The sequence below is a fragment of the Aythya marila genome (assembly GCF_965140915.1).
Source record: "Aythya marila genome assembly, chromosome: 8".
In the NCBI taxonomy this organism is placed as follows: Eukaryota; Metazoa; Chordata; class Aves; order Anseriformes; family Anatidae; genus Aythya; species Aythya marila.
In genome coordinates, this window is record NC_139049.1 from 7,717,873 (window position 1) to 7,741,368 (window position 23,496).

General features: G+C 38.8%; 1 protein-coding gene across 1 annotated transcript in view; it reads right to left on the reverse strand.

The window, feature by feature from the left end:
- CRB1 (crumbs cell polarity complex component 1) overlaps positions 1 to 23,496 on the reverse strand; it is a gene marked incomplete at its 5' end in the record, with an annotated part of 99,367 nt that overhangs the window by 38,242 nt on the left and 37,629 nt on the right. Inside the window, 2 exons of the mRNA XM_082766585.1 lie at positions 21,421 to 21,603; positions 22,681 to 22,820. Coding sequence (XP_082622711.1) covers positions 21,421 to 21,603; positions 22,681 to 22,820 — 323 coding nt within the window. The remainder of the gene's footprint in view (positions 1 to 21,420; positions 21,604 to 22,680; positions 22,821 to 23,496) is intronic.

Genomic DNA, 23,496 nt, shown 5'->3' on the forward strand with positions numbered 1-23,496 from the left:
TGTGACCACGGGTCTTGTGTACTACTCAGTTTTACTATGACAGCTGTAGAAATATTGGTCTCATTGGGTTTTTGTGTCAGAGAGAAAAATTAATACAGCCTAAAAGCAGTAGGATTGGGTATGTATGCCTTGCCATAAAGCGTTAGGGTGGTCAGGGCAAACATAAGGATTTACAGACCGGGAGCTCCTATTAAACCTTTCATAGAAAACATCAGACAAGTGAATGGCATGCTACAGAAACTGTCTAGGTGCTTAGCTGCTGCATGTTCAGCTCTGAGTATGTTTGTTTATTATCCCACAGCACCTGCAAGGCATCATCTTTGCCTTGCAGCTTGTGGTCAGTGTTGCAGTAGTGTTGTTGTCCTCTGAAAGGGTGAAATAGACGCATGAACTGAACCCAACTTCACAGTTACGTTCAGTGTCTGTGTTGTTCTCTACCTCATAAAATTGAAAGGAAAATTAATGAGATGGTTTCATGAACATGCTAAACTTATTTGGAAATCATATATGTTTCTGTCTATAAGTTTAGATAACACACTAATAACACAAGCATCAGTGTCTAAGGAAGAAATTAAATTTGTTTTATGAAAATAAACAAATTGGTAGTGCATTCTTTGCCCATAGTGAATAATATCAGTTACTAAATGCAAAGTGACTACCACAGAGAGACCTCTCTCTATATATATATATAATTTCATAAGCATTTCAGTGACTGAACACAAATGCTTATTTTCTAAGTAATGGTATTAATATGTTGTAAAATAATGATTTTGTGGATACCTCTATAAATATTTGTTTATGTATACATATAAATACAGATTCAATGTCTATTTCATAATAAGATTAGCACAAACATAAATATAGGTCACACCAAAAGACAAGCAAAAAAACATTTTTCTTCATAGAAGGAATAAATAAATCATCTGTTCTTACAAGTGGTGGTTGATATTGCTTGTTATCTGCCAACTGCTATGCAAAGACCACTGTCACTCAAGATAAAAGCACTCTAGATAAAAGGATTAGTCAATATTTATAGAACTGTATAAGCAGTTCAAATAGCTCAGGTTAGAAGAGAAGTTAGCATTTAAAAAAAAAAAAAAAAAAAGGATTCTGAAAAGATATACCAAAAGCAAGTGCAAGGGGAACTTTTTTTTTCTTTCTTTTTTTTTTTTTTTTTTTTTTTTTTTCTGTGGTTACATGCATCAGCTCAGCTAAACATGTTTGTGTTTTAGAATTGAAACCATTTTATCTTCTAAATATATTATATGCCTACCTAAAATTTCAGATAAAGATATTTTATTTTTTATTATATTTTGATAGATAATAGTTAATTTTTCCTCCTGTAAATTTTTATTCAAAACAGAGATGAAACAGCTCCTTTGACTCTGTTTGACAACCCCACTCATACCTTCATCTCCTTTTTTCACTTACACACTACCACTAGAGCGTAGCTATTGTCTACCCATTAACCTCTTAATTAAACTATGTTTCATATTTAGCAGAAAAGTTTTTCTTACAGAAGCAGAATGACAAAAGCAGTTATTCAAGCATACTTCTGCTAAATGCCACTAACTTTCATTTTGATTAAACAAATATATGTGTTACCCAAATTACACTTTTTACACACACCTTTAGTCAGAAATCTCTCTACTTTCCCATTCCTTGACACTTTATAAATCATCATGCAAGTACAAGCAAGCAGTCTGGATAGACGTGACATACTCCGTACTACCTAAGTATCCATAACATTTCCCAAAAAGAAAGTATTTACCTGTAAACATTGTCATTAAAATGATGTAAACCTGTATCCTAGTTGCAACCATCCTTTTCTGAAGTAAAAAGATTGTTTAGCATTTACGCAGTCCACAAAGTAAATTTCTGCAAAATTCAAAGCAGTTCTTGGTATAAAGGCTTCTTTTCCAGGATTAGCTTGCTCCACTTCTGTACCTGCTGATGTAGTCTGATGGTGTATTTTGTCCAAGCCAGATCAACAAGGCTTAAAGTAAGACTCATTAAACTGCTTACGTAACAGATATGTATTCTACTTACATGCTTCTTCAGAGTGTTCAGTCCCAGTGTGCTCAAACTGAACTTTGGCGATGTTTGACAAAAGGCATATTTCTAAGATCTCTTCAAAACTGATTTGTCACTTTTTACTGTTTTATATTGTTTTTCTTTTAAGAACCAATAAATATTGTTTTCATTTTCAAGAGGTTTATTTACCAAGATCAACCTTTTTATAGTCACTGTCATTCAAAAAACTGTATATGTCAGTAAGCAGAAAGAAAAGACCTACAGTTGTGTCTGCCTTTGTTTTTTTTTTTGTTCCACTGGCATTCATTGTTCTGCTTGCTGAAAATTTATGTCTGTAGATTTTTGAGTGTGCTAAAGACGGAAAAAAAAAATATTGAAAGATTTTTCTTCTTCAGCTCTTGAGCAAGACATTTTTGATTTGGCCCTAATTTAATGAAAAAGTATAATCATAGAGTTCCATAGACTGAAGTATTTATGTCTGTGACAATGCAAACAGCAATTTTTTTCCTTTCGTTACACTTTATTTACCTGGTAAATTTATGATTTGCATAAAATATTGCTAGAGCAGTATCTTTGTGATATCTCTGAAATACTTATAAAGTGAGAGCATCTTTCCCTGGGTTGCTGTTTATACCATACATCCGGTGTATGACAAACTATGCACTCAGATCTTTCAGATTTTTTTTTTTTTTTTTTTTTTGTAGTTAGCCATTTTAAAACCTGAATGATGGATCCTGAAGTCTCTCTCAGACTACCTTATTTCCTCCACATTATAAATATTATATAAATAAATTTATCACTGAATGGGAAATTATCTCTGTAGTCCAGTAGTCAGGACTATGTGAGGTTGTATTCCAATATATTTTTTTGTTTTTGCTCCCTATGCTGTAAGTTGTGAAGGATCTTGCGGGCAGTGCAGGACATGGTGTTCATCTCCTCTTGGGAAGTCCTGAGTGCTCTCTGGACCTCTGGTATCATTCTCTGTTTTCATCCAGGAACTGCAGCCTGGCCCTGAGAAATAAATGTTGTTTTTTTTTGCAAGCAGATATTTTTCAATTTCTCCCCCTCCCTCAGATCATTTATTCATTAATTAGGAAATTCCTGACCTTGTTTGAAATGTGTTTTTAGGTTTACCAAAAGACCTGTACACAAGATACAATTCCGGATTCAGTTAATCTACAGTGCAGTTACTTCCATCGTGGTGCTCAGAAATCTGCTTTTCCTTCCAGCCTAAGATACAGACATAGAGTGATTATTTCTATTATGAACACAAGTACCACAGTGTGAGAATGTCATCCAGACTCCTTGAAAGGTAGGTAAGTAAGTTTTAAACAAAAGAAAGTTAATGTTGGTAAGGTATTATGCATGTACTTGTCAGATGTCTGATGCTACAGCTGTAGCGCTAAAAATGCATTTTTATTTTGAAAATAACAAGAAAAAGTTGGAGGTTCTCATCCTCCTTTTACAACATGATCCTGACAAATGTTTTGAGGTAAGATTACGAACATATGCATTGTCAGCAAGTTGGGATAAACGTACGTTAACACAGCTCAGGGAAAACACTGAGCTGATGACACTCCAAGACTGAAGAACTTCACACCAGGATATTTAGCTAACTGCTTGAAGCCATGTCAGAACCATCAGAAGTTTTTTGTTTGTTTGTTTGTTTGTTGTTTTTTGTTTGTTTGTTTGTTTTTGTTGTTTTGTTTTGTTTTTAACAATTGTCAAGAAAAAGTGAGTTATAGAAGATGGTGTTTATGCTAATTATTGTAAGGTCTATACAGTAACAGTAATAAATACGGTATTGTCTTTGATAACATTTTCATATACAAAATGAGGAAAATAATCTATATGAAACCACTATAAACCTGGGTTTAAAACTTTCAAAATCCTGCACAGAAATTATCAGGAGTTCACTGTTGAACTGGGAGGCTCTGCTAAGTAAGGTTTGGGATTGTCCTGTGTTTGCTGTAGCTGGCGTTTTCATAAAAGACGTGGGTGATGGAATAGAAAGTTTGCTTATTAAGTTGTATGTTAATGCAGGGTTAAGAGCAACTTTGTCTGTGTTAGAAATTAGCTTTTTGGATGAGTTTAAGAAACTGGAGCAATGGTCTGAAAAAGGAAGGGCTAATTAAGTTTGTATAGTCTCAGGCCAGAATAGTCATCAATCAGGTGGAATAATCACATGAGTTTACAAAGCCTTGGTCACACCTTAGCAGGAATATTGAGTACACTTTTAGTTCTGCACTTCAAAGAAGGTTTGGATCAATTGGGAAGGATTCAGAGAAGAGTAATGGGAACAATCAGGGGTCTAGAAAATATAACTTGTGAGGAGAGACTAAAAGCGTCATGCTATTCAGGCTAAAGACCGGAGGAGGAAAGGAGACCTGGTAACAGTCTTTCAGCACAGGAAAACACTGTTCCCTGAGACCATAGTCAACAAGTAAAGAATCTGTGGAGTTGTACTGCAGTAAGGAAGATTCAAGCCAGACTTGAGGGAAGTATTTTCCATGAAGGTAAGGCAACAAAGCCTTGGCACAGGATGCCCAGTCCTGGCCATAGCATTTTTCTTTGGTTCATTAAAAATGGGTCAGATAACAGAAGTGCAAAGTGTGACACGGCTCAGCTGATCCCATTCAAGTCAGATAGGCAAAACAATGTCTGCATGTTTATTCTGTCAAGTCTATGTTTTCCATGATTCTGTGATTTCCTTGAATAAAATAATTACCAGCAACTGAGCTGCGGATGTATCAAACTATATAAACATATATTTATGTATACATATCCAGGAATGCAAATAGGAGTAAATGTTGGAGAAATTTAAACTGTAACAAACCATTTAGTATATGCTTTATAGAAGATGAAGACAAAGAGCCTGCAATAACACTTCCTCCACCTATATTTTACAGTTTTGGAAGTGTCTGTTACAAAATCCTACTTTAGGCAGAAAGAACCTTTTTTTTTTTTTTTTTTTTTTTTTTTTCCAAGGGACTCATTAATCCTGAGCCCAGCGGAAAGATCTGGCAGCGCATATATTCTTCAGGCCTCCAGGTCTTAGCAGACAATCATGAAAATTCTAACTTTGCCACATCTGTGCTGATAATTGCAAAGAGATAATTACTCTTTGCTGGAAGGAGGAAATGCACGTTCATGAGTAAGCAAGCGCAAGGAAATAAATTGACCATCTCTATGTCATCATAATTAAAATTCATGCTTCTGGGCATAAATCAGTTGTCATGGAGGTCAGGAAGGAGGTTTTTCTCTTATGTACATCAGTGTAGATCAAGTAAGGGGTATTTAAATGGATTTTATTCTCCTATTTTCCTTCAGTAAAGAACTGGCCTATGTTGCATATTGAACTTAATGTGAGCAGTGATCTGATCTAGTATGGCAATTTTTTGTCACTGTTTTAGGAGGAAAAACTCGTGAAATGAAAGAATACAAGGCTGAGCTGGAGCATATGGAAAATTGGATACTTTAAAATAGGAGGGTAATAAGCATTTGCTAACATTGGGATAATTTGCACACGATACCTTTCACGCAGAATTCTAGTTTTGTAAAGTTGTAAGACCTTGCTAGTTATTCCTTTATTGCAGACAAATTCACTATTCTGCTCTTTTTCCTCTTGACATTTGAAATGTACATATAAAGTTAATACTGGTTAGGAAAAAATATTGAAATAGAAATAGAGCTGAGTGACTTGGCTTATTCATTAAATATGTCACTCTAGCTGAGGAATATGGAATTCATAATGTGCCATGGTCAGTATGGCATGCTGTAACTTAATCTTTTCAAATTTTGCAGGCCTGAAGCTTCATAGACTAGTTTGAATTTTCAGTAAAAATAGTTTTCTTTTTTTAAAGCAGTAAAAAACCCCAATCCCTTAATCTCTTCAATCATTAAAGGGTTTTTGGGAGCAAAAGTACTTGGAAATGTTTTTCCACTTGTTTCACATGTTTTGTCACACCTAAAACAGTTTTCATTTAAAAAAAAAAAAAAAAAAAGCCATGTAGGTGATTAGTTGTTTAGTGAGATCTGGTGTGTTTATTTTATTTTATAAATATTGGAAACAGCCGACTGATTTAAGCATTGCCTTCAGTTTCTGGGTAGCTCAGCCAGCCTTTTGCATGATCCTGCTTTGTAGGGCTCCTTCTGCAAGGTTGTGTGAGTGGCGCAGCCAGAGGTCAGAAACATATAGGCTGTGAATGGCAAGGGGCCATGTCCTAGAAGGGCAGCATGGCAAAACTGTTGCTTGTAGCCTACACCTTCATCCCATATTTCGATTAACACAGCCGGCCATGTGGATCCAATTGTGGGATTAGGGTCTGAATCTGGAGTAAAGAGAAGCGTGGTGAAGAAATATGTCCCTGCATGGCACTCATTTTCCTTTCATTTCCCTACTTCTAGAGTCAGCTTTATATATAGGTAAAAGAAGCAGCTGCTGTTGTGGATGAGTGATGGAGGTAGGAATGAAAACTGAGCAGTGGCAGCCCAGTTTTCCCAGGCAACATCCTTCCTGAGTGGGTTTTCTGGTTGCAGTAATGTGCGTGCAGCTACGGCCATGTCACTGACAGGAGCTAGGAAGGGCTGATGAGAGAAAGGAAAAGCTGTGATGGGGAGACCATGAGCATGGGGTGTGGCAGGTTAAAATGGAGAAATGTGTTAGATAGATTAAAAGGAAGGAAGAATAAAAGAAATAAGACAAATTTAAGTGGAGGAAGATGATACCATTAAGATAGAAGAGATTTCTTACTTAGCATGTAAAATTTTGGAGATTAAACTGATGAAAAAATAGAGAAAAATGTGACAAGGATCTCAATATAAAGGAAAAGGAAATAAAAGAATCAGTGGTACCCCCAAAGGTACTTATGTTGGCATTTGAGATAGCCACACACAGGGACGCATGGGTAGTAAGAGGAGCAAGAGTGTATGTGTATAACCACAGATATATATATAGGAAATGTAAAGGAATGCTTAAAAAGACTGCAGATCATGTATGGGGTCTATACAGTGATCGGACCTAAAATATAGAAGTGCAGAAAGGAGACAACAGGAGCAATGCCAAAGACAAATGACTGGAAAAAAAAAAAAAAAAAAAAAAAAAGTATTATAAAAATAAATCAGTCCTTGCATTTTTGTAATGAAATTAAGGTAGTCACGTGCAATGGAGCAGAGAAGTCTGGTCACCTGGTCCAAACTTCCACTCAAAGCAGGGTCAGGACACCATCCAGAGAAGAAACTGGAATGATTACTGGGTTTCAGATAATTTGATGTATTTATACCTGGTTATGCATTGGGTATTAGGAAGCCAAAGACAGTTATTTTGTATTCTGCTTCCAGATCATTTTTTGTGTGTTCTTTAAGCTGAAAAAAAAGAGTATAGATAATTCAGGTATTTTTCATGTTTTACCTTTCAAAAGACTCTGGTAAGACTGCTGAATTCAAAGCATTAATGATCTGATTTGCATTTTTTGTAGATTTATGAGCTTGTACATACAGATGATGTGTGTGCATTCGAACTGAAGTGTATCCAGAGGGATCTTAAAACAACCAATACCTTTGAGTTGTTTAATTAGATTGTACAAGGTCATGTTTCATTGACTTAAAAATCTGTTTGGAGCATATGATTCACTTTGGAATTGGAAAACAAATTAATTTTCGCTCCTACAAACACTTAAGGGCTTTAAAAGAGTGCTCGCTGTTGATGAACACATCCATTGAGAAATGTAGGCTGCATCTAGTCTCCCCTAAGAGGGATTTCTTTACCTTGTCTCTTGTTGACTGCTTCCTGTTTGTTTTAACTGAGGTGGGCAAGCACAGCCACTGCGCTGCTTGGCGTGGAACGGCCTCTGCCCAGGAAACAGGGCTTTGAAAATATTCAGTCATTTGCAAGATTTTTCATTTTGCTAAAACCAGTGTGAGCATCCACAGCCCACAAAAGGACTGCGTTTACATAACTTCACTGTTGGTTGATATTAAAAGAATCTGAAAAAGCCATCAGGCTAGAAAATCATAGTTCTAATTGGGCCTATAGAACTTGAAAAAACATTAAATATGTACAAGTGAACATACATAGCATGCATGTGCATGCTGTGCGTATTTTAAGCAGTGAATAGTACAGCTGTATAAATTGCATGAAGATTTCTCTATTTATGGCTTGTACAGTTACATTTCTCTGTTCTTGCTTGATGTATTTGAACGTCCTTTCTTGTCACTTTATAGGCAGAAAATCTAGTCTTTTACACCAAACTAAGTTTTTATAAGGCTGTTACTCTACCTGATGGGTTTTCTTTCCTGTGTAAATAAGCTTTTGCTTGCTATAGACTAGATGGAGATTCAAAAGACCTTGAATTGTGGACTGCCATCTTTCAGTCAAATTCAATAGCAGTGGGAGTAGTACTCTCTTGACTTTTTCATTTCTCTCATTCCCTTCAACATGAGTTCTTTTGCAGTGTGAAAACTCACCTGAACAATGGTGGTGTTTATCCAAGGTTTTGTAGGCTTAACATATCTTGAAGCTGTGAAGTGTGACACCCAAACTAGCTTCGTTTTCAGTAGATCACATAACCGTCCCACTGGCAAAGTGATAACATGGACTTCAGCTAATATTTTATGTGCGTGCCATAGACTTGTGACCATCATTTTCAGGGATTACCTGGGTCATATTACAGGTGTGCAATTTAGCTAGATTATATCCAGCTTTTGTTTGTCTTCAGATGCTACAAATGACTTCATACTGCTGTGCAGACCTACTTACAACATAGTATTTAAATAGTTTTCTCTATTTGTTACTACAGGTTGTATTGAATGCAATGTTCTGGCCTCACACACAGGCCTACTAACAATTCTTAATCCTCTTTGTTAAGAAAATATAGTGCCCACAGCCATAACAGTATTGATCATTATGATACACTGTAATAGTGTCATGTTGTTACCACAGCTAGACTCCAAGAATTACAGCAGTGGGAGAGCAATCTGAATCAGATCCACCAAATCTATTTCTAGCAGTTAATTATCAGCACAAAGGAGCTGTCTATAATAGCCTTCTTTTCTTTTATGAGACAGTTTTTGGAAAGTGCAAAATGCAGTGTCAACCAGGGAAAGAGTGCTTTCCTTACTCCATTTCTCTCAAACAATCAGCAGAAGTACTTTTCTAAGGAAATTTAATTATTTTTTTAAAGATAACAGCACCCAGATGGTCAGTAACAGGCTTGATTAACTTCTTTGAACTTCTCCTTACACCTGAAGAAATCAATCAGGATGCCTGAACGGAGATGGGTTATTCCTTATAGCCACCTGGGTTTATTTCAAAGAGTCCAAATGAGCAGAGACAAGAACATTAGGTCTTATCATTTCTGTTCCTCTTGATGGCAAACCTTGAATAATTAAAAGCTAGATGCTACAGGGAACAATTCGTGTAAACGAGCTTTTACTTAGTGCATCACATAGAGCCAGTTTTGTTCTTCCTTGAGAAGACCATAGATCTGGGACTCATCAGTGATAGCTAATTGCCAGCAAAGTATAAACCTTGCAAGTCCAATCCAAAAAAAAAAAAAAAAAAAGCATTAGTGCATTAGTGATCATTCTTATCATTCTTTTGTTGATTGTGGATTTAAATGGGAACTTTACAATGTATATAAAATTGTGAAGAGCAGTGGATATGACAGATGGCTGTGCTACCATTCAGAGAGACCTTAGACTGGAGAAATGAGCAATCTTCAGACCCTGATGAAGTTCAGTGAAGGGAACTGCAAAGCCCTGCACTTGGAGAGGCGCAATCCCATGCACCAGGAGGTGCACCAGGATGACTGGCTGCAATGCTGGTGAAAAAGTTGAACATGACCCCAATGTGCCCTTGCAGCAAAGAAGTCCAACAGCTTCTGGGCTGTATTAGGACAAGTGCTGCCAGGAGGTCAAGGGAGGTGACCCTTTGCCTCTCTCAGCACTGATGAGACCACGTCAAGTCTAGCTCTGGGCTCCCCAGCTACAAGAAACAAGTGGCTGTCCTGCAGCAGGTCCAGCAAAGGGCCATGAAGGTGATTAGGAGATGGGAAAATCTGTCTGTGAGGAAAGGCTGAGGGAGACAGGGTTGTTCAGCCTGGGGAGGAGAAGGCTTGGGGGAGGTCTTCTCAGTGCATGTAAATACCTGCAGGGGAGGGAGAAAAGAAAACTGTTCACAGTATAGAACCCAGGGAAGGCACAAACTGCCCTAGCTTACCCTGCTTAGAGCAAGGGGTTTGCACTAAATGATTTCAAGAGATGTCTTCTGATTTCAACAGTCATATGATTCTGTGATATAACTCTCTATATATACATACAAACTTATCTGTTCAAGAAAGGATGGTATTACTGGTCTGCACCATCACTGCGGACAATTGAAGAGAAATTAAATTTTAAAGGCATGAAATAGTTTTCCAAAGCAAATAATAATAATAATAATGGCGATTAAAACTTCTCCTAACCTTCACCTGTTTCTTCTCTTTGAACATCTATATTTTGCTTGGGCTTGCTCACATGATTGCTATCATGGATACAAGTCTACTTAAGACCTAATTACATGACTGTGAGTCCCAGTTGTGGTGATAACCTGCTTTTATATTTAAAATGCTCTATGTTGTCAAATAATTGTTTACAATAGGAACAGTGGGAAATCTGAGACATGGTTGTACTGTAAAAAATAAGAATATTTGGATTCTTGAATCCCTTCACCCTATATGTAGGCTTGGCAGTGTTAATTCAAGAAGGTTTAGAAGATTATGTGTGCATGACAGCCCTGAGGATTTCCATCATTGTGATTTTCCTTCCAACTCTTTTTTTTGAAGAGCGTAATGACCTATGACAACCAAGCTTTATTCTCCGTAGAGTCTGACATTGCTTCTGTTTAATGGATCAGACAGTTTGTGATACATCAGTACAAGGCACTTTCTTTCCCACGTCATCCTAGGGTACCTCTTCAATATTTCCCGTCTGTGCTGACCTGTGCGATCAAGAGGTCGTGTCCTGAAGTCAAACCCAGAATCGAAACACTCACTTCTGCCACAGGCCAGACTATTAATGTAACCCATTTAATTTACATCAAGTTGGAACTTGACATTCAATTTCTCAGTCCAGAAGCAATTACTTTTAAAGGAACATGCCAACAATATTGCTTGGCTTAGAATAGAGAAAGTTCAAAAGGGTAAAAAAAGTTTCACACCATAAATAAAGAATTGATTATACTTGAAAACAAAGTTTGTAATTACTACTGACGTTTCTGAGCCTAGATGAGGTGCCTTTTATGCTTTAAAAACTGATTTCATTTATGCCACTGGCATTATGGGAAACTTATGTAAGGGTTTAAAATAGTCCTTTGCTGGTATTTTAAGGACCAAGAAGAAAACGTGAATATTTTTGTCAAGGGAGAGTGCAAAATTCATGGTGGGTGTTTAGCCTTTAGCAGGACTGGAACTCCTCTGCCTTCTTTCACCCAAATAGCTCCATCAACAGGATTACTAGCATAACCAGCAAAGCCCAATACTTTGGGATTAAAATAATGTTGTTGTTATTGTGCAAAAGCCAAGCCTCCAAGTTGCTAACAATTTTTAACTAAGAGTACCCCTGATCTGGATCATCAGATTATTCTTCTGAACTTAAAACCCTCGTGCTTGTTTTTTCCGTATCTTTTGTAGCTCTGAGTGGACTTTGCATGATGGGCTGAAGACCTATATCACTGAAGTCCTTGCAGAAGGCTCTGCTACTCAAACTGTGCAGGGTGAAAGCTGAAAATTAATAGTAAGAATTTGGACTAGTAAATAGGGATCATCACAAACACTTTGAGCAATAGCACCTACCGGATTAGGCTCTAATGACTGCGATGAAATATCAACTTAAACTAGATTTTTGCTAATGTGTAGCAGATGCTACAAATGCACAGTATTTCATACTCCCTCTACCGGCTGAGAGCTACAGGAAGAGTACAGAGACCTTAGCTCTGCTGGTACTAAAATGCTGATGCTAGTTTAAATAAATTGCATATTTTCACATATTAGGTCAGTTTATACTATTTTGTGGGTAATACAGATAGCGGTTTACTAAGTAAAGCCCTTCACTGAGCTGAATCAGAATGCCATCCCACAGCTGTGGGTTATTTGGAGAGGTTAATATGTAAGAAGTGGTATTTCAAAGGTATGTAAAAAATCTACGAGCATGAAAACAGAGTAGTTAAGCTGTATAAAGCCTGTGAACTATACCATAACTAAATGATGAATGGTTTTACACTTTTTTTTTTTTTTTTTTTTTTTTTTTTTTTAATGCCACAGCCAGGTAACTGCAGCCTGGATACTTTAATCATAAATAATTTTACTCACACATCTTGACTTTTTTTTTCTGAATATTGGCCAATACTGCTGGCATAACAAATATATACAGGTTTGGCATGCAAATGTTACACATTTCCCACTGTCAGAAGCCATGCAGTTAAAATAATTAATTAGTAATGAAGATCAACATAAACACTGCTTATTAATAAACATACACATTGCATGCTTCAAATATTGAAGAAACGAATGAAGACAAATCTTTCATTCTTACCACAAAACAATCCAGCCAGAAACCTGTACACTTCAAAATAGAAACGAAAGTTTTGGACCTTTTTAATTAGTGATCAAAGAAAGGCTTTCTATGAGCAGAACAACAAAGTACTCTGAAGCAGATATTATGTACGTAACTACATATATGTGTATAAATACAGACATATTAGTATATATGTGCATATGTACACATGTATTCTTACATGTATAAGCATATGATTCAGAACTACTTGTCCATGTGTTTTTTTTTTGAATTAACTCCTTCAGCTTCTCTAATGTCACTCCTTATTTCCGCTGTTATGAGGGGAAAGAGAAGTAATTCCTTTTAAATGTTTGGCTGTATAATTTACTGTATTTCCAATAAACTAGATTTTAATAGGCTTCACAATGGTGAGATAATTAAGGCTGTTTTCAAAATCATCTATTAAGTAAAACATAGAACTCTTAAATTGGGTCATTTTGTTTATCACTTGACATTTGACCTTAAATACTCTTTTAATTAGAACATATTGAGGAAGTAAAATATATTAGTCCCATAGCACAGGTCTTGTATTTACTGTCTACTCATTAAGCACTTTCTACAGATAAGTGGAAACTGTACAACATGTAGATTTAAAGTTTGTTTTGGTTTGAAGAGCAAGTTGTGCATCTGCTTGACTTTGCAAGTTGACTGCAATTTGACCAGAATGATGCAGCTTTATAGGATGCAACACTGCAAAGCATGTGCTATAAAGTAGATACTGAGATGGAGAATATAAATTCTTGGGAGGATCAGCAAAGTTCTGCTGTCAATTCAGTATGTGCAATGCCTTCGGTTTGTGTACGGTTATAACTTCAACCACACTTTAAACTTTGCTTTCATTAGCAGTTGTCCTTGTTTTCAGTTTGTGTGCATCCACAGTGCGGCTCTGTGTATGTGCAAAAAATGTGTGGGAAACACCTCTCCTGAGGAAGCATACAGGATTATCTGTAATGCCAGGGTGCGGGAGACATGTAGAACTAGCATCAGCGCACAGACCAGAAGATACACAGCAGTTTCTGTTTATATTAGGGAAACGATGGCTACTATTTTTTCAGTAACAAAAAGGGTACAGCAAAGTGAGTCCTGTGTTTGGTTCCAGGCTGCATAACACCTCGCTGAACTGTTATGCTCAGGCAAAGCAAACAAGAAATGAAAAGGCGAGAGAGACTGTTCAATAGGGAAAGGTGGAACTGAGCGGGTTCATAAGCTCAGCCAAAAGGTGGCTAAACTCGATTATAGGAGACTATAACTATCACAGATATACCAATTAAAAAGGCTAGGAAAGGTTTATTCACAATATTCAGAAAGAAATAAAAAAGATAAGTAGGCACAGCCTGAATAAGCCCCCAGGAGGAAAATTCTTACTGAATATTTGGACTATTTTTAGCAAATAGTCAGTCATATAATCGAATGACCCACTAGGAAGGACTGTCTTGGAAATAATGAGTGCTTGAAAGGCATTATTCCTGCTGCCAAGTAATATACAACTTTTTTTTTTTTTTTTTTCTTTTTTTTTCTTTTCTCTAAGAGCACTTTCTGCAAGTACTGGACTTAGGATTGCATACATCTAAGGATGTTTTCTGTCTGTGTATTGCAAGACCTGACTGCTTGTGGCTGAAAATCCATTCATCCCTTCCTTCTCTTGTTCAGGGAAGAAAGCTTTTCATGCTAGAAAGTGTTTATGTGCAACAGTGTTTAACACAGAGAGATGTGCCAGATTTCAAAATATCCACTGCTTGCAGGCTCTGTCAATCACGTCGGACTACATTATACAACTTTGCATATCAGTGTAACTAGAGAAAATAAATCATAGTAATGAAGGCTCAGCTGTGAAATTTTAAAGAATAAAACCCTATACTTGTTCTGCAAATAATATTGGTAGATGCTTCCTAGCATTTTTAATTTCCTGTATTTCTAACTCAAAAGAAACAAACTAAATAAACCCTTGATTTTTGTGCATTCTTTCGGTGCTGAATAATGCAGAAGTGAAGGCTGTGATCTATTTATATTTCCAATGCAACTTGCAACAAAGAGAGTTATTTCTCAAATAATACATATTCCTCATGACAAAACATACATAGCTATATTAGGGCTCTAAATATGATTCTCAGAGTTGCAAACAAATTGTCAAGTCTTGGGGCTAATTCTGGAAATTTTTGTCATGAAGAGTTCCAGAGCTCCTTTCTTTCTAGGATCTGAAACTATTTCAGTCTCAACTTAGAGCACATCAGATATAGTAACTGGATCTGATAATGATGTACCTGTATTTTAAATACATTCTTGTGAAGCTCCACTGTTCATTAGGTAACATCATAGCTTATGAACATAATGGACCGTAATCTTTTTTTCCATATTTCTAAAGTGGGACTAATACTTATGTACTTCACGGTAATGGTATATATGGATTTGCTCGTGTTCATGAACTGTTCTGATTTCAGTGAGTTTAAATCCAGTTTGCAGAATATTTAGGTAAATACAGAACAAGTCATAACTTTCTTCAGATATAACCAAACTTCCAGTGCTGCTATCCATGTTGTAAGAGGTATGAATCCTTTATGGTGCAGAGCGTGCAAACTGCAAGTGCAACCTCAGCTTTCCTTCCAGGGGGGCTATCCAGAGACAGGCTAATCACACTAAGTTCATAATGAGTTTGGTCTGGAAGTTAAGCACATGAGAAGTGATTAGTGCTTATTGCAAAGAAAACAGCCTGATGAATAGTGAATAAAGAAGCAGGCAAAAAACTGGCGAGTATGCTGTGCTCCTGGATACTGAAACCATTTGCAAAGCTGTCTGCCTCTTTCCCTGGAGTTATGCACAGGCCAGGGCTAAAGGACACGCACTGTGATTCAAAGAGAACATCCTGAACAGTTCCAAAAACTAAGAAAAACAGAGGAGATGGAAGAACTCAATGACAAAAGTAGAGGAGGAGAGGGAAAACTCAAAAGGAATCAATTCTGATGACAACATGAACAACTCCTTACCAGAATGCTGCAGATTGAAGAAAGGTTAAAAAGTATTAGAGAATAGGATCATTAAAGCCTGTCCAAATGTTCTTTCAAGATCAGAGGCTTTAGGAGAGATTGAAAAAGTACTTTAAAGTGCTAATTGTCTTTTGTGTGTGTGTGTGCGTGTAGGGTTTTTACAGGCAGCAAGTGCCTGCCAGGCCCTGAGGGCATCCTGTGTTGGTACAGTGCTTGCTAGGCTGGTCTGGTAGTGCTGGAGCTGCCAGGAGCTGGCTGGGAGCAGTAAGACAAGGTCCTCCCCCTCCTTGCACCCTGTGGTTTTGAACACATGAATGTATGAAGGAGTTCACTTCACAATGTCGTGAATGCAGACAGACAGGGCAGTGCTGTAGAAATAGCTCTAGGAAAATAGGAACTTTTTCCCCATGTTCAGAAAATGGCAACACCTTTCCATGTTTCTCTGCACAACTTCCCGGTGCCAGCAGGCCACTTGAAGAGTCTGATTTTTTTAAGGGATCCTTTCACAGCAGTCTAACAGTGTGAAGGGTTGATTATTATCTCTATTGATTATGAATTGGATTTGGGGGGAAAAGATATATGCCTTTACAGCCTCTCTAGAGTTTCCAAACTGGTAAGAAACCTATGTATCCATCAAACTCTAATTCTTTTTGTTTGTTTCCCATGTTTTACTTGTATTTCTCCTTACTGTATTTCTCCTTAATAATCATTTCTCCTTAAACTAGCTCACCCTGAATGACTGCTCGATAGTAGCAGCATTTTCCTTTTTAAACCTTTGATTGTATAGGAATAACCACAAGCTAGCAGCACCTCCTGACCTTTTGGTTTTGAACTTGAATGCTCACTTTGCCTGCAGGGGCAGCCTGAGTCCCACTGAAAAGGTAGGAGGTGCCAGGGACACCTTCCTAACTTGGACTGGAGGTAGGATCATGAAATTATTATGCAGAATCCGTGTGCTCGTCATCTCTTTCTTTCTCCCTCTGGAACAACTAGGTGCTGCCATGATCCACCCTGCCACATTCATCTGTTAAGATGTGTGGTTGCACAGCCATAAGCTCCCTCAGCATTCTTGTCGACCTACCCTACTGCTTTCTTTGTCAAATTCACTGCCAAGCCATTTTCACAATCACTTCAGTGAAGTGCCACCTTGACCTCCTGGGCCATTTCTTTGTCTGACAAGCCACAAAGGGAACCTGGCATGACCAGGCATACTGATCATAGCACAGATGGGTCTCTTTGACCTAACTTGCTATAGCTTGTCAAGCTTGGCTACCCGTTGTTATATATTTTTGGCCTATAAAAGACCGGGAGAAAGTGCAGCTCTCTGTTTTCCTCCTTTGTCAGTAGAAAAGCCCTCCCAGAGACAATAAACTGCTACAATAATCAGGAAGGACCACCTCTTTTCCCCTGGGACCTTGAAGAATTTAATATCAGGAGGGATCTAAAAAATTATTTTCACAAAAGAGGATTGGGAAGGGAGCAGAAAAAGCCTACCAGCTCAAGCCAGCCCAGCTTCTCTCTTCTTTTGTCTGCCTGCAATGAAAAACGTCATGTTTTTTCTCTGTATCTCCTTTTTTCTCCTGATCCCTTCCTTGGGCAAAGAAAAGGAAAGCAGGTGAATGCCCCTTGAATAGCCTTGTCTTATAAGTCTTCAGAATCAAGATAAAACAACCTTTTAAACTGTGATGATGGCCCATCAAATTAAGTTAATTAACCTGCTGTGATAGAGGAAAGATTGACTGCTGTGGTGTGAACAGCTGAAGGACAGATGAGGAAATAAAAATTTTGGAATTTGGGGACTAGATGAGAACTCTGCTATTCGTCTGATTTCATTTATGTAAGACTCACATCATTTTATACATCTAAGATAGTTGGCAGCTCTGTGATGGTTGTACTAATGGTTCAGAATGGGATCTTTTTTTAAAAAAAAAAGAAACCTTACATATATGTGTGTGTTTAAGCTTCCCACGTTAGCAACAATGTACCTAGCATCCTACCCGTTGTTAGTAAATAATATTTATGTTCTGTATAATACTGTCACACACAAAAAGGAGGCTAGAGAAGAGAGCTATGGCTGGCGGAGACAGTCTGCCACGACATCTGCCAATTGGTCTGCCTGTAGCAGCATCTAAAGATGTGCAGAAAAATGGAAGCCCAATGCTTTGTGTGCCTGTGTTTCTTTCATCCTGGCTGAAGTGCAAAATGAGAGTCCAAATGAATCAGTTTTTAAGCACTGGTCCCATGACGTTCACAGTTCAGTATTTGAGTTGAGGTTCTCTTTAGTTAGCTGAGTGCTCAGTACTCTCCCATACTGGCCATTTATCTGCCTCATCTTCTGGCTCCAGGAGACAGTTTCTTTCCCCCATGCATATGCCAGAAATTCAACACACATACGACACCAGTCTGATCGTATCATTTTCTCTTGCAGCAGTCCAACAGACTGGGAAAGGGGCCAAGGAGATTTAAAAGGGAAAAACAGGAAACGAGACAAACAAATAAAAAGGGCAAAGAAATGCTCGGGAACTCTTCACGCCAAAGCAAGCAGCAGTGCTGGTAGCGCAGCTGGCACACGGCAGATAACCAGACACCAGAAGCGGTAAGGTCCTCATCAGCCAGTGCTCGTTTGCATGTTGGCAGGCAGCAGGCACCCTGCCTACAAAGGAGTTAGTGGGCTCTGCTCCTCTGATACTCCTGCTGAAGCCAAAGGGATGATCTTCAGCCCTGTTGGTGGCACTGTCCCACTGTCAGGGCGCAGGGAGCAGGACCACCTGCCTCGCACACTCACCTCTCCTCAGGCTCAGCTCAGCACTGGAATGTGTCACTTGACAGAGCTTGCAGGTTCAGGGAGTCTTTAATTCTGACATGGTGTTAAGTTTATTACAACCTGGTGAAATGAGTCACTACCAAAGCCATAGCTCTGCTTTCCTCCTTTCCCACGTGTTTTCATGAGGAAAGTGAGAAGCTGAACCTTTCAAATCACACTCTGTTTAAAAAACGTGCTGTGCTAGAGCAATACAATATATCCGCGATATGAAAGGATAAAGTTCTAGGATAACCGCTGCCTTCAGCTAGCAGTAACAAATCACAAGACCTTTAAAAGAAAGCGCAGTCTATTAAAAGTACTTTTGTGCTTGGGGGCCAGCAGACCAAGGTAATATCAAAAATCTAGGGCTTCCTACTGCAGAAGTACTGAAACCTCTTGAAATCTGAGTATCCCCAGGCCCTTTGACTTAGAAGGGAGCTGGAGAAGTTTAACCCTTTGTAGAAGCGCCTCAAGAATTTTCTGTCTTTGATGTGGGATAAGGCATCTATCTAATGAACTCAAAAAAATCCCGGCTAGGATAAATTTGCCACACCAGGATTACTACTTTTTATTATTTAGAATCAAATTTCATAAACAGTTTCCTCAGCCTCTTCTTGTAGGACATGCCTTCAGCTCTTCTGACATGCGAGGAGTCTGGGGCTCATTTTGAGCACTTTCCATTCCCAGATTACGTGGGGGAAGGAGAAAGGCCAGAGAGAAATGCTCAGTGCTACTAGGAGGACTGGGGAGGCTGGATGTATTGTACCTAAGGCCATTGCTGAATTCCCGACCTTTAGCAATGGTGTTATTCCCATGCAAATCAGTTTCCTCACATTAGCTCAATCTCCACCAGCCAGGTCTCCTTCAGCTGTTAGAGCACAGCCTAGGACCCTAGGGATGCTCGCTGCCAGTTAGAGCAATGCTGCTGTTTTCTCTACAAATATGCAAGTTACCTGAGTACCCTGCTTTTCACACAGGCCAGGAAGAAAAAAATTTAAAATTTAGACTGAAAAACACAGGCAGCAAATGAGCTGACAAGAGTGGCAAGATTAACCTTGTCCTGACATTAGTTTGCATCCCATGGATGAAAGGCATTTCACCAGCAGCTTTTACAACCATCCCTGTTAAAGGTGATTCTTCTTGCTTCCAGCTGTCTAAGCACGCTGTTTGCTAAAAATTGTTTGTTTGTTTTTACTGTTTTATTTATTTATTTATTTTCTGGGAGGGAGAGAGGGGTTGTTTTGTGTGTGTTTTTTGTTTGTTTGTTTTTGCTAATGACATTTATATATAGCATCCAGCAGGTATCCGGATAACTGAACTTATATAAAGGCTTTATGTAAAGTTATTTGCATATATTAGTAGGAATTGCAGAGTCTCTTAGAATTGTCAGCCATGCTATCTCTGGAGAGCTTTGAATTTTATTTAGAAGCTATCTAGTGAAAAAAAAAAAAAAAAAGATTTAAGATTAATAGATTTAATAGATTCTGACACTTTTTTTTTCATTAGATCACCGATCTCAATCATTTAGAGTATGCCTGCACATGGGTCCACTGACCCCTGGGGGAGTAAGGGAGCCCCCCTGTGTGACTAAAACCAGCAGAATCCTGACCCAAATCAGGCAAACAAGGCAGGTGTAGGCAATAGAAGAAGTGGGAGGATAAAGAATGGTGATGACTAAACAAGGAACCACCTTCTGAGTCGTCATGCAGAGCATGGGAGGTTTTAAAATAGAGCAAGAGGGGAAGGAAAAGAAACCTGACAGCTGGACACTGCTAGAAGGAAGCAAAGAGAAAGAAGTAGCATTTGAAGAGAAGTTGGAAGAGGTAAGGGTCATAACCAGAGGACATAACAAGCCTGAGCAGAAGCCTGATGTTATGCTCTCTTAGGCAGAACAAAAGTACAACAGCAACGCTTAGTGACAGGATAGGGAAGGACAGTTACGGGGACGGAGCAGAACAAAAGCAAACAGGTCTCACCGCACCTTTGAAGAAAAATCAATTGGGAATTCAGAGCACAAGTTGTACTCTCTGTATGCTTTTGTATCTGTTAAGTTGCAGAGATCAGTCATGCAGCCCGGTGGGAGACACAGGGGAAGTTTAGCAGCTGTGCAGGAGATGAATGGAATGAGAAAGTGGACTGGTTAAATTAATCTAGCTACTAATTATGTTCTCTTCAGAAGGAATAACAGAATGGAGACTCTACACCTAGAACCATGCAATCCAAAGCCAGCTTGTTAGTGTCTGTGCAAAATAATACAGGGTATGTTAAACACAAAACACAAAACTTAGCACGTCTTTTTAGGATTATGATTGTCTGCAATTTTTTTATTTTTATTTTTTTTTCTCTTCCTAAGAACATAGGTGCATGCAGAGTGTTTACAGAGTGTTTTTTTTTTTTCTTTTTTTTTTTTCTTTTTTTTTTTCATTTAAGCTGTGGAACATCACCAACACATTAGATTGCAACATCTTTTATAAATCTGGTATTATGCTCACACGGAGGAGTGCTCCTGGCAGTCCCCAGTGCTACTGTGTAGAAGTACAGGAGTAGTGTAGAGACAAATGCCGAAAGACTGGGAGTTGTACTTCATGGCTGCTTCATGAAGACACTCTATTATTATTATTAATACAATACCTGTATGCTGTGCATTTCAAACTCATGATGAAACACCTGCTAACACAAGTTTATGATATTTATGGTATAATTCAAGCAAATGTGACTGAATAATGAGGCTTAGCAGGCAGGACTGTAGGAGAGACTGCATCTCTCTTGCTGTATGGACTTGGCTTGGGGGTCATCTCTGGAGCCTGCTGCTCTCTTGCCAGCTTCACAACTTGTGCAACAAACCCTCCATCCCAAATTACGACCGGAACATGTGTATCGTGACCACCAGAGGGACCCTCTGCACTATGACGCCTTAACACCCCAAACTTACTTTACAGATTGATTTACAGCACGCCTGTACCACGGAACACTGCAGGACGTTACTTCCTACGTTTACCGAAAGATCCTTACCGGTAAATCCTGGTTTACAGCTACAGACGTAGCCCTCTGCCTCGTCGTAGCTGAAGTGGGAGGGCAGCGTGGGGATGCTGCCATACCAGTGCGCCCACGAGCGCTCCACGCACTGTGCCTTGGCTGGGCACGGGTTGCTGCTGCACTCGCTGATGTCGGTCTCGCAGCGGGCACCAGTATAGCCTAGGAAGAACAATCGGAAGAAGGGGTTTAATTGTTGGCCTGCCAATTCATTCCTGACCTGAAAGTGTTATTGTGAGTATATGCTGCGATGCGCTTGTTTTCAGAGTCTGTCATGTGCTAAAAGTGCCTCTTGAAGCTCAGTAGCTGCATCTTGCTATGGCTGTTCTGTGTAAGCTAGCTGAGCTTTGCTGTGCTGTACAGACTTGGCTTCTTTTTAGGAAGTAACATGGACACCTGTGTGAGTAATGGAGCGCTGTGCTGTGCTGCTCTCTGGTTGTGCAAAGCTTTCCTTGTCTTTTGCACCGGCTCCCAAAGATGGGAGTGCAGGGAGTTGGCCTTTGTAGTTCATTCACGTGCTGAAAGATTTGCAAAGTCTCTTGGAGAGCTTAGTGCCTGTGCTCCCACTGGTGTGCAGGAGCACTTTCCCAAATCAAGCCTTGCTGGTAGAGGAAAACACCAAAACAAAACAAAAACAAACAAAAAAAGAACACAGCCCAGTGTGTTTTCACCCCACGCTACAAGACATAAAAGCATGCATCAGTGATATGAAGGAAAGTACTTTGCCAATGTATCGCCTAGTTTGATTTTTATCTATGAACAGACAACTAATATTTTGCACTGAAAAGTATGTTTTTAAGACTGATTTAAATGTCCATTTAGTGAAGAGTAAAAGAAGGTCAGCCACAGCAGTGATGTGTGTACCATGTGGACTGATGGATTACACATCAAACTGGGAGGTGGATCCCAGCTCCAGCTGAGTCTCCTGTTTTGACTTGGTGATACTGGTCCTTGCTCTGAAGAAGAGAGTGTTTTTTTTTGTTGTTGTTGTTTTGTTTTGTTGTTTTTTTTTTTTTTTCTCTCCTCATTTCTGCTGTGTAGGAAACCAATCCTTAGCTGTGGAAAGTGAGCAATATACCCACAGCGCTCTGCCTCATAATGGGGAATGAATTCCATCATAGCACCAAAGTCTTAGAGCATTTTTAAGGCCACACAATTTCAAGTTTTGTATCAGCAAATGATGATGACTTGTCTAGTACAAAAGGAGAGAGGATGTTTATAGGAGACCTTGGAGCTTACCTGGCCAGCAGTGGCACGTGTAACCGTCAGCGCTGTCCTCGCAAGTGGCGTTATTGTAGCAGGGTTGTGACCAACATAAGGGAATTAGGGTCTCGCAGTGCAGGCCCATAAATCCAGTACCAGTACAGTTGCAGCTGTACCTGCAACACAGAATAAAATATTCAGTCTAGCTGGAAGTCAGCAGACCTGAGCTTTGATCCCAAAGGGGCACAGACCTGCTGTGCTGCCTCAGCTAACAGCTCACACGGCAGAGTCCGGGCCTGAGACGTCCTCCAGTGTTACAGGAGAAAACCCAGAAACCAGGAATGAAGGTCAAGCATTTTCCTGAAATAGGTGGCTTGGCCCAGGAGGGGACTGCTTGTGAATTCAAATAGGTTTTGACAGATCATTTTTTTCTAGAATTATTGACTTTTTTCTTCTTTTTTAATTTCAAAAATATTTCTGCCCTTTCCAATGCAATTTTTGTAGGCTTAATATTATTCACAAAATGAAAACGGGAGAGAAAGTGAGTTATCCCTTTCTTTTAAAAATGACCAAAAAATAAGATTGTAATTGATCCTAAAATACCACTAAGTGATAATTTGTCTTTGTTGGAAAACACTGTTGTTGTTGGGTTTCAATACAGAGATGTCAATTACTCGTGCAGTTCCAATAGTTACAGTTCAGTACAGATAGCTTCCTTTTGATAGCAATGCTACTGCTATGGGTTTAGAAGTAAACAAACTAATGTATGTACACAAATATAAGAAATACCGAACAAAGTGAAAGTAATCTCTATTGTCTGAACTTTTAAAAAAATACCTAATTATTATAAAA